The sequence below is a fragment of the Cebus imitator genome, unplaced genomic scaffold, assembly GCF_001604975.1.
Source record: "Cebus imitator isolate Cc_AM_T3 unplaced genomic scaffold, Cebus_imitator-1.0 Scaffold842, whole genome shotgun sequence".
Taxonomy (NCBI): Eukaryota; Metazoa; Chordata; class Mammalia; order Primates; family Cebidae; genus Cebus; species Cebus imitator.
The window spans coordinates 213,436-225,783 of record NW_016108157.1 but is presented as its reverse complement, the minus strand read 5'-3'; the positions used below and the strand labels follow the sequence as shown (position 1 = coordinate 225,783).

Sequence of the window (12,348 nt, the reverse complement as noted above, 5' to 3'; positions counted from 1 at the left end):
AAAAAAAAAAAAAACTGAAATAGAAAACAGAAAACTAATGGAAAACGTTTAAAAATATATAAAACTGGTCTTCAGAAGGATTGACAACACTTAAAATATCTTTACTTAAATATAACAATAAATAGAAACTTAGCAAGGTAGAAACAAAAGATATTATACTGTCAGAGATCCTACAAACAGCATTTCAGGAAGAAATATACAAAAATCTTTTCCAGGTATACAGCAGGACAGAGAATTACTAAGTCATTTTACAAAGCCAGTAATACTCTAATGCCAGCGAAAGTGAATAAAAGATATTACCTGAGGAAAAAAACACCTCCCTTGAATAGAGACAAGATCCTTAAGAACATGTAAGCAGGTCAAACCCAGCAATATATAAGAATTATGCAACAAAACAAATGTGGACTTTTCCCAGAAAGCAAGTAGGTTTACATGTGAAAATCAAGCAATGTAATACCATAATATGAAAATAGAGACAAATAACAAAAAAGATGGAGTCACATTTACCTATTTTCAAAATTCCTTTAAGTTATAGTGACAAAAGCTTTGTAGAATTGGCGTAAGCAAAACTATACAGGATGACGGCAAAAGAGTCTACAAATGCATCCACATACGGATCGTAAATTAATTGTTGACACAGTGCCAAGGTGGGAAGAATAAGAGTTTTCTACAAATTATGTTTGTATAATCAGATATCCTCATGCAAATTGGATATTCTCACACGATATACATAAAGTAACTAAAAATGACTCAAATGTATGAAACAGACACATTAAATTCTATTATAAAATATAATATGACACAATCGATTATAGAGGGTAATCTCCATAAGGTTACTTACGAATGTTAATCCTTTTTTATTTTTGAGACAGAGTGTCACTCTGCCATCTAAGCTAGAGTGTAGTGGTGTCATCTCAGCTCACTGCAACCTCCACCTCCCAGGTTTAACTGATTCCTGTGCCTCAGCCTCCCAAGTAGCCGGGAATACAGGCACATGCCACCTTCTCCAGTTAATTCACTTTGACCTTTTAAGTAGAAACAGCTTTTCAGGGCCAGGCACAGTGGCTTATGCCTGTAATCCAGCCCTTTGGGAGGCTGAGGCAGGCTGATTACCTGAGGTCAGGAGTTCAAGATCAGCTTGGCCAACAAGGTGAAACCCTATTTCTACTAAAAATACAAAAATTATCTAGGCAAGGTGGTGCATGCCTGTAGTCCCAGCTATTTAGGAGGCAGATGATGAAGAATTGCTTGAATCCAAAAGGCGAGATTACAGTGAGCTGAGATCATGCCACTACGTTCCAGCCTGGGCAACAGAGTTGAGACTCCATCTCAAAAACCAAAAATAAAAAACACAGTTTCATCATGTTGGCCAGGCTTGTCTCAAACTCCTTATCGCAAGTAATCCACCTGCCTCCGCCTCCCAAAGTGCCATGAGTACAGGTATAAGACACTATGCATGGCCATAAATGTTAATCCTATCTACAGAGCACCTTCACAGAACATCAAGTCTATGATAAAATAACTGAGCTGCTTAGGCTACCCAATTCTGACACATAAAATTAACAATGTCAAAAAATGTTTTAAGACAAATTTTGAGCTTACACTTCAAATACTATCAGCATGGACAGTCTCTGTTTTATACTGAATGACAGCTTTTTCTTTCTTGAAGCCATATTTATTGAATACCTGGTTTGGCCACATCTAACTTTTCCAGGCTCAAGGGATAAAACAATAAAAACATTCCAATTCCCTATTTTATCCAGCCTATTAAATACATAAAAAGGGTACGAAATAATTTAGAATATACAATATTAGATGATGTTTGATATGGACCTTACAGAAAAATGTATCAGAGGGTAGAGAATGCTGGAAACAATAAGAAGGAGTTACATTATGAATAGAAAGATAATGAAAAGCTGTTATATTTTATATTTTGATGTTTGATTAAACTTCTGGAGGAAAATCTGAGAGAATAATGAAGATACAGTATGCCCTTTCTATTTGTGAGTTCCCACACTGGTGAATTCATCCAATCATTAATAAAAACTCTAAGAAAAAATATGTAACAATATAATAATACAAATACTTATATTTAAAAGAGTTTAATTTATTTTTGAGGAGCTAACTTTTCTATGATGATCAGGACATAGTTGTAACAGAAATCAAGAGGGAGTAAAAATGAAAACCTGGTAGATTGTACAAACTATTTGTTTCACAGAAATTTCTTGTTTTCCTCACTCAATCCCTATTGATCAAAGCTAACAAAAGAAAACTGAAATGGTAGCCCAGTACTGTTCAACCTTCATTTTAGAAGGATTATTTATGGCATATATTTCCTAACCATAGCCCTTAATATGGCATATACTGATATATGCTACAATGTAGATAAACTTTGAAAACACAATGTTATAGGAAAGATTTAGATACTAAAGGTCACATACTATATTATTTTGTGTCTAGGCTGTCTATAGTAGGTATCCATATAGATAGAAAACAGATTGATCATTACCTAGGTTTAAGAGAAGGGAAGTGAATAGTTAACTTACTTATGCTGCCACCCAAAGTGAACATCCAGGCAGATAGATTACACCTTACCAGAGTATTATAACTTACCGGAGCAGACGGCAATCAACAGAAACTGCTGCTTGAACCACTAAAAAAAACACCTAAAATACAACTGAAAAACTGCTGGATGCTCAATGTTTTGACAGTTTGAAGTATCAGGGAGATCAAGTCTTATGGTGCCTCCACATCTTTGAGTTTTATCACCAGAAGCCCTCATACAATAAAGACTAGAAAACACTGCTTTATGCTTCTAACAGGAAAACAGGCAAAGTAAACATTCTGAAATGTTTCCTGAGCATCTGTTCATAAAAAGGCATGACTCAGGGAAATTATTTTACTATTTGGCCAGAGTAACTAACACATCTAGAATTTTATTATAACCTAAACAACTTGACAGATAGAAAATACTCAATGCCAACCCTCTCAAGCCTCCTTGTTTTTCCAATGGGGAATAAAATGCTGACCAGCACTTGTGAACTAATCAGTCTAGAGGTAAAGAATCATTAAAAGATTGAGAACTAATAAAGAGCATTTGTTTTCCACACACTTTATCACCTTATCAATACAACACCTGCAAAATAATGGGGGAATACAAATGAAAGAACTGCATGACTCTGATCTTATACAAGCAGTCATCTATACGAGAAATATGACAACAGGGAAAACAAACAAAAAACACCATATAAAATTGTAGCCTCTTGCATTAAAAGCCTTGGTAAACAGTCAACACAGGCTCATAGTGTAATTAACAGAAAATTCAAACAGAAAGCCTATTTATCTCACATCCTTTTAGTCACTATAAGGTTTAGGTGGTTTTTTTTTTTTTTTTTAATTACAAACTGAGAAACACAAGAAGGACAGAATAATCATCAGAAATAGACACTGGAATTATCAAACTGGGAATTTAAAGTATCTTAAGAAACCTAAAGGTAGGCTGAAGATAGCCAGAGAAAGAATCAGAAAGCTTGAAGACATGTACACAAAAATTTTCCAAAGTAAAATGTGCGGAGGCAGGGCGTGGGGGAAGTGGAAGGAGAATGAAAGAAAAGACGAGAGTACAGAAAAACTTCTGTATAAAAATAAACCAAAAAGTGCAACAAACATGAAATGGAAATACTAAAATGGGAATGAGAAAAGAAAAGAAGAAATATTTGAAGCCATAATGCCTGCGATTATTAAAAGTTAAAGATAGAAACCAAACTACAGATCCAGCAAACCAGGAGAATATCCAACAGTATAAATACCAAAAAAACTTACAATATGCATCTACATGTAAACTGTAAAAAAGGAAAAACAATGAAAAAAAATCCTGAGAAAAATTAAGGTTAAAAACAAAAAAAACAGTCTAGCTTTCCTATGAGGAAGCCAGGTTAAGAATGATATCTGACTTCTCTTGGGAACATATGCATTAAACGACTATTTGTGCCCACCCTTACTGCCCAATTCATGTGTGAAAACTGAATCACCAGGGCTGGGCGCAGTGGCTCAGACCTGTAATCCTAGCACTTTGGGAGACCAAGGCATAAGGATCATGAGGTCAGGAGATCAAGACCATCCTGGCCAACATGGTGAAACCCCATCTCTACTAAAAACACAAAAATTAGCTGGGACTGGTGGCCTGAGCCTGTAATCCCAGGTACTTGGGAGGTTGAGACAGGAGAATTGCTTGAACAAAGGAGGCGGAGGTTGCAGAGAGCTGAGGTCTCACCACAGCACTCCAACCTTGCTCCTGGTGATAGGGTGAGACTTTGTCTCAAAAAAAAAAAAAAAAAAAAAAACTGAATCACCAAGGTGAAGTTATTAGGAGGCTCGGCTTTTGGGAGGTGATAAGGTCATAAGGGGTAGAGCACTCATGACTGAGATTGGTGTCCTTACAAAAGAAGCCTGAGAGAAACTCCTTGCCCATTTCACCATGTGAGGACACAGCAAGAAAGTAACATCAATGAAGCATCTCACAACACACCAAATATGCTAGCCCTTTACCTTGGATTTCTCAGTCTCCAGAACTGTAAGAAATAAATTGATCACCTAGTCTATGGTATTTTGTTATAGTGGTCTCAATGAACTAAAACTCCATGCAAAAGGGAGAGTAGACAAATATGTTTAAAGTAACCAAAGTAAAACTCAACCTGGAATTTCAGCAAAATTACGATTCAAAAAATGAGAAAGAAAATTTTTTATAAAAGAAACACTTGAGAGATTTCTGTAACCAGAAAAGGAGAAACCAAGAGCTATGAGAAAAGGAATGGGAGCTTTTGTATATTTGGTGTAGTTGTTCTATATACCTAACATAGCTATAAAAATAAAGTATATCAATAAAAATTAAAAATAAATTTCAATAAATTTGCATCTCTGTATCAAAACTTTAATAGTTCTACCGTGCCGTCAGATAAAGCAGGTCCTTCACTAACGCCTCATTTTTACTTTACCTATTCATATTCTCTAGCAACTCCTTACCTGCGCTTTCTCCTTCCAAATTCCTTCGATTGTCTGAGTATATAATGTGCTGTCCCTCCCAAGGCACTTGTTCATGTCACATTGTAATACAATTAATGGTAATTTCAATTTTGCTAGTCCTTTTCTCCCACAAATAAATATTGAACAGCTTGCATAGTAGTGATGTTCTCCAGAGAATATGTGCAAATGATTACTTGTAGACATTTTTTTTTAAACATGGTCATTATGCCTTATTTAAATAGCAATGATATTTGGTATAATTGTAACGTGATAATTTTTTTCCTTTTCCTCTGATTTCCATACTATCTAATGTAATTTATATGTACACTAGCTTTACAATTAATAACTACAAAAATCCCTCATATTTGTAGGGGATAATTCCTAGACACTCGCTGGATGCCTCGAAGTGTAAATAGTCCTGAATTCTCAATATGTTTTTGTATTTTAATCTGATAACTGAAAGATAGCAACTAATTGAATAAATCGTAGGTAATGTATACAGCTTTGATATGCTAAACAGAGATGATTTACATCCTGGTCAAACGGAGTGGAACAGGACAAGATTTCATGACACTACTTATGACTGGCACGCAATTTAAAACTTACGTATTGCTTATTTCTGGAATTTTGCATTTAATATGGACTGCAGTTAGACCCAGGTAATTGAAACCAGACAGAAAGCAATATAGCAAATTTACAATACTGTAAATAAACTTATGTGCACAGACTGAGTTACTCTGTAGTACAGGCATACCTCATTTTATTGTGCTTTGCTTTACTGCACTTTGAAGACACTATATTTACTACCAATTGAAGGTTTGTGGCAACCCTGAACATAACCAAGCAAGTCCATCTGTACCACTTATCCAACATCATGTGTTTACTTTCCATCTCTGTAACTCTCTCAATTGTATTAAGCTTTTTCATTCTATCACTGATTTGTCATCAGTGTTGTTTGATTTTATCATTGTCATTGTTAGGGGCACCACACACAGGGCAGCAAACTTAACTAAGAAATGTTCTGCGTCCTGATTCCTCTACTATCTAGTCCTTCTCCTATTTTTCTCCTTCTTGTCAGGCCTCCCTATTCCCTGAATCACAAAAATATTCAATTAGGCCATCTAATAAACCCTACTATGGCCTCCAAGTATTTCAATGAAAGGAAGAGTTAAGTATCTCTCACTTCAGATTTCTGGATAACTCACAACTTTGAAAGAAGATCTACTATGGGTATTTATTTATATTTTTTTGAAATAGTCTTACTCTGTCACCTAGGCTGGAGTGCAGTGGTGCAGTCTCAGTTCATTTTAGCTTTGTCCTCCTCGGCTCTCAACCAACCATGTCAACTCGGCCTCCCAGCATCTGCGAATGCAGGCACACACCACCATGCCCTGTTAATTTCTGTACTTTTTGTACAGATGGGGTCGTGCTTTGTTAGCTGGCTGGCCTCCAACTCCTGGACTCAAGCAATCCTTCTGCCTTGGCCACCCACAGTGTTGTAATTAAAGGCATGAGCCACTATACCAAGACACATCTCTCCCTTTAAATCCAAAGTTAGAAACAAAGTTAGTGAGGAAGCCATGTCCAAAGCAAAGATAGCTGCAAATCTAGGCCTCTAGCACCACGTAGCTGAGTTGTGAAAGCCAAAGGGAGAAACTAAAACTGTTATTCCTGTGGATATACAAATGTAAAGAAAGCAAAACAACCTTATTGCTGATATGAAGAAAATTTTAGTGGTCTGGATAAAAGCTCAAACCACTAACAACATTCCCTTAAGTCAAAGCCTAACACAGAGAAAGCCTCTAAATCTCTCCTTCAATTCTATGAACGCTGACCTTGTTGAAAAAGCAGAAGAAAAGTCTGAAGCCACCATACATTGGTTTATGAGGTTTAAGGAAAGAAACCATCTCTGAAAGTACAAGGTAAAGCAGCAAGTTATCTAGAAAGCCTCGCTAAGATCATTGATGAAGGTGGCTACACTAAACAATGGATTTTCAATGAAGATGGAACAGCCTTAAAATAGAAAATGCCATTTAGGACTTTGCTAGCTAGAGAGAAGTTAATGGCTAGTTTCAAGGCCTCAAAAGACAGGCAGATGCCCTTGTTAGGAGCTAACAAGGCTCATGACTTTAACTGAAATGTGCAATGCTCATTTATCATTCTGAAAATCCTAGGGCCCTAAAAATTATGCTAAATCCACTGTGCCTATGCTTTATAAATGGGATAACAAAGCCTGTATGATAGCCCATTGCTGAACAGCATGGTTTACTAAGTATTTTAAGCCCATATTGATATCTAGTACTCAGAAAAAGAGATTCAATATACTTTTGCCCAGTGAATATGCATTTACTAATTCAAGAGCTCTGATAAATATAAAAAGAGATTAAATTTTTCTTCATGCCTAAAACAGCATCTACTCTGCAGCTCATGGATCAAGAAGTAATTTTGACTTTCACTTCTTATTATTTAAGAAATGTATTTCATTTCATAAGGCTATATATAGCTAACACAGACAGTGACTCCTCTAATAAACTTAAGCAAAGTAAACTGAAAACTTTTGGAAAAGGATTCATCATCACTCTACATGCCATTAAGAATTTTCGTGATTCAGAGGAGGTCAAAATGAATGTGTAAGAAGTTGATGCCAATCCTCATGGATGACTTCAAGGAGTTCAAGATTTCAGTTAAGGAAGAACTACAGATATAGAAATGGCAAGGCAGTTTGAGAAATGAAGCTTGCAAAAAGGATTGAATTGCGCCAATCTCATGATAAAATTTGAATGAATCAGAAGTTGCTTTTTCATGGATGAGAAAACAAAGCGGTTTTCTGAGAGGAAATTCACTCCCGGGGAAATGCTGTGAAAACTGTTGTGATAAAAACAAAAGATATGCAATATTACATAAACTTAGTTGATAAAGGCAGTGGTAAAGTTCAAGAGGATTAACTCCAACTTTGAGAAAAGTTCTATTACTGGCAAAATACCAAACAGCATGGTATGCTACAAAGAAATCTTTCAAGAAGAAAAGAGTCGGCTGGGTACAGTGGCTCACACCTGTAATCCCAGCACTTTGGGAGGCCAAGGTGGAAGGATCACTTGAGGTCAGGAGTTGAGACTCGTCTGATCAACACGGTAAAAACATGTGTCTACTAAAAATACAAAAATTAGCCAGGCATGGTGGCACACACATAGTCCCAGATAAAGCTAAGGCAGAAGAATCACCTGAACCTAGTAGGCAGCGGTTGCAGTGAGCCAAGACTGTCCCGTTGTAAAACGTGGGCAACATGTGGACACTGTTTCAAAAAAAAGGAGAGAGGGAGGGAAGGGAGAAAGAGGGAAGAGAGAAGGAAAGGAGGAAAGAGAGAAAGGAAGGGAGAGAAAGAGGGATGGAGGGAGAGAGGAGGAACAGGTAGGGACTATCATTGTTGTCTTAAGGGATCATAGCCATTCCATCAGCAACCACCACCCTGATCAATCAGCAGTCATCACCATAGAGGCAAGACACTCTGCCAGCAAAAAAACTATGACTTGGTTAATGATCACAGGTTTTCTTTTTCTAAACAATAAGATATTTTCAAATTAAGACGTATGTGTTGTTTGCTTATACAAACTGATTGCAAACTGACAAGATATAGTGTAAACATAACTTTTAGATGCACTAAAAAATAAAAATAAATTAGTGTGACTGGTTTCATTATGATACTCACTTTCTTGCAATTGTCTTGCATGGAATCTACAATATGTCCAAGGCAGGCTTGTAATGTTCCTGGTACCACTTAGAAGTTTTATACTGTTATGAACCACTTAAATTACTTTTTAAAGACAAAGCCATTCTTTACATTTCTATCTTTTCTTCTCAGAATGTAAAGAAACTAAATAAAGGTAAAGTACTATATAAGAGCCAAGAAAGCAGCTAGCCTTTTTTTTACCTGAGCAGAGTTAGAAAGCTGTTTTCTCCATGGCTCTTCTGTGCTGCTGTTCAGGTCTGTACGATTATGAGGTAGAATAAATGTATTTTGCTGCAGGTAAGGCACATTTCCATTACTTTCACTTCCTGCTATACAATTACTGCCTACTAAGATAGTGTCTGTACTTCCTAGAATTTTTGATGTGCCACAAGGAATACAACCTGCAGAAAAAGCTCCACTGGACAAAGATTTTTCAGTGCAAGCAGGGTGAACTCCAGGCTGAGAGACGCTAGATACTCGGGTCAGAGCAGCATGTGGTTGTCGATTAGAGATAGAGTTTGTAGACAGTGATGAATCAGCTATTGCCACATTATGAATTCCAGTAGTTCGTACCTGAGCAACTCCTTTGTGTCTTATCTTCAAAAACAAAAAAGAAAAACTGCTGTGTGACTCTGAAAATGTGTAGTTGACACATCTCTAATTTCATATAACATTTCATCTATTTAAAAAAATGCTTGAAAAATAGGTTCACTTTAAAATAGGATTCCTACCCAAAGAAAGCTGTTTCAATATATAAAGAAACCACCATTTATGAGCAGCTCTAAGAGCAAAGCTGCTAAAAATTATAAATAATAAGTCAAAAATTTATAGGCATTTTTTTCTTTCATGAAACAGAAGATTTCAAATTTTCATTCAATTTACATTTATGGTAAAACCTTCAAATTAAACAATTATTAAAGTATCACTACCACAATTTAGGATAATTTCTTAATTATTAAATAATAAAATAAGCTCTCAGAATACAAGCATGTAATCACAAGTAAAATATTATGCAAATAAATAATAAAGTAATAAGTATTTGGTTATTTGAGTGTATTTCCTTAAAAAACATTTTGTCCATTACTAATACATATGTAAAACTCAGATATATACATTCCATCAGATATAGAGAGAAACTGTAAGTTAACATTAATATCCTCTAAAATGACACTACAGCCAAGAGATATAGTCAACATGTTGGTTAGAGAAAATAAAATATTATACATACTTGCTGCATTAAGACAAACTGACTTTCTAACTGTTCTAGCTGATGTTTCTGTGCTGGATTTAAATTATCTCTATTTGCACGCAGTTGTTCCAACCGCTAGAATAAGAAGAGAAGAATATAATCAAATTTAATCTACAATTTAAGACAATATAAGGCAACTCCTAACTAAAAAGACTATATAGATGGTACCTTTGCAGGATGAATGAAAGTGATTCTTAACCAATGTTAGTGAAGCTCAAAATACTTTAGCAAGTCTGAAAAAGGCAGTAGAATCTAAAACTCTGAGGAAAGCTGTTCCGTGTGGGTATAGTTAAATGTGTTATGGAGAAATAAAAATTCAGACAAAGCTATTTAGCTTACAATGTATTAAAATAAAAGTACTGAATGCAGCATTGTTCATAACAGAATTACTGAAAAACATGTTAAATCCCAATAATTAGAATCTGTTTAAATAATAGATTCGCCCCAAGGAATCATAACTAAAAGGGCAGAGAAGCAATACACAGACACAGAAAGATCCTTAAGATGTATCTTTAAGAAAAAAAATAAGATCCTAAAATATATGTAAAAGTCTACCTATAATTATATTTTAAAAAGAGAGACCTGGCAGGGTGCAGCAGCTCACACCTATAAGCCCAGCACTTGGGGAGCTCAGGTGGGCAGATCACTTGAGGTCAGGAGTTTGAGTCTGACCAAAATGGGGAAAGCCTTTCTCTACTAAAAATACCAAAAAATTAGCTGGGCATGGTGGTGCATGACTGTAGTCCCAGCTATTCGGGAGGCTGAGGCAGGAGAATCGTTTGAACCTGGGAGGCAGAGGCTGCAGTGAGTAGAGATGGCGCCACTAAACTCCAGCATGGGTGACAGAGCAAGACCCTGTCTCCATAATAAAAAAAAAGACAAATACATTTGTCTGTACATGTACAATTTACATATCTAGAAAAAAAAACAATTTAAGATTGCCTGTCCATGAAAAACTAAAAATAGTTGGCTAGAGGTAGAAAGCGGAAGGAACCTTCACCTTACGTATTTCATCATCTAAGTTTCTTCTCCCCTCATAAAATGTATTATCATTCCTAATATTCTGGAAAACATGAACTCATTTTACTACATGTATATTAATTTAGTAAACAGTCATTCAATTTGAGACTCAATGCCTAAAAAACAGTGTTTACGATTTCTCCTGCTTTCAAATTGGGGGAGAGATTATCAAACGAATTCATACCTGTAATTTCTGTGGTGTCAAACACAGCGAATAAACTTGTTGCTGTTCTGAATGATGTGAAACACTTTGGCCGCTATTCCAGTTATCAGAAACATTCTGAGGAAAATTTAGTGTAAAAGATTAAGAATATTTGCTTAATTTTACACACTAAAAGTTATGACTAGTGAGAACCAAATGAGCAGGAACTGGATATGTATACATACATACACACACGTGTGTGTGTATATATATGTATGTGTATATATATAAAACTTATCCTTTTACGTCATTTAAAAAATTATTTTAAATGCATAATTGATTTGTAAACTTACAAATTTAGGCAAAAAAAGGCCCGTATTTGAATTATGTCTGAAAGAGGTGGAAAGGTGGTCTACTATATTCAACATTCAATTTATTTCAATGTCAGAAGTAATGGTAAAAACTGTGTTAAAATTGTAAAAGCAGGGAAATGAATAAATGATTTGATGAACATAAACTTATCCCTACCTTCTATATTTAATGTGATGCAAAGATCAAGCTTAAAATACAGTCCAGACACAATTTCAGAAGAGTCAGTTTCATTTTTGATTGGGATTTTCTATATCTCTAAAATGTATATATACCTTTGTTTGACTAGATGTTCTTGTCTTCTTGGCAGGACTGGACGGGCCTTCTACTTGGCTAGGAGTAATCATGTGTAGTGACAAGGGTTGCTGTAAAATTGGTGTTTGACTATGGTTTAATACAGGTTCAGTATTTGGATGATGATGTTTATATGCCTAAGGATCACAGAAGTAAGACAAAAATATGGTTCTGCATATTCCTAATTCACTTCAAATTATAAAACTTTATATACTTTTCAATGCTATGTGTACATCACTGATGGCAATTATTAAAAATTATAATCAAGTGAAAAATAAAGGGAGCAATGTGTGCCTTCTTTACAAAAGTTTCATCTTTTAAACTTAATAAACAACTATAGAAAAGTCACTTAAGAACACCTTTCAAATCATGAGAATATACAAAAGTTTTAAACTGTCACCCATACTTCTTCCCGTATTAAGAGGGAGTTTTGATTTTCTACAACTCTTTTAAAAAGTTTCCTCTATTTTAAAGTCAATCCTTCATTTAGTGAAATTAATAAATACTAAAAAGTGGGGGAAAAAC

General features: G+C 35.3%; 1 protein-coding gene across 12 annotated transcripts in view; it reads right to left on the bottom strand.

The window, feature by feature from the left end:
- LOC108297774 (histone demethylase UTY) overlaps positions 1–12,348 on the bottom strand; it is a 221,504-nt gene that overhangs the window by 68,118 nt on the left and 141,038 nt on the right. For 6 of the 12 annotated variants that reach the window (XM_017520484.2, XM_017520483.2, XM_037735568.1 and 3 more), the window contains 4 exons: positions 11,805–11,960; positions 11,203–11,298; positions 9,978–10,073; positions 8,951–9,346 (listed from right to left, as the gene is read on the bottom strand). In XM_017520484.2, coding sequence (XP_017375973.1) covers positions 8,951–9,346; positions 9,978–10,073; positions 11,203–11,298; positions 11,805–11,960 — 744 coding nt within the window. The remainder of the gene's footprint in view (positions 1–8,950; positions 9,347–9,977; positions 10,074–11,202; positions 11,299–11,804; positions 11,961–12,348) is intronic. The other 6 variants (XM_037735566.1, XM_037735567.1, XM_017520486.2 and 3 more) reach the window with 4 other exon arrangements.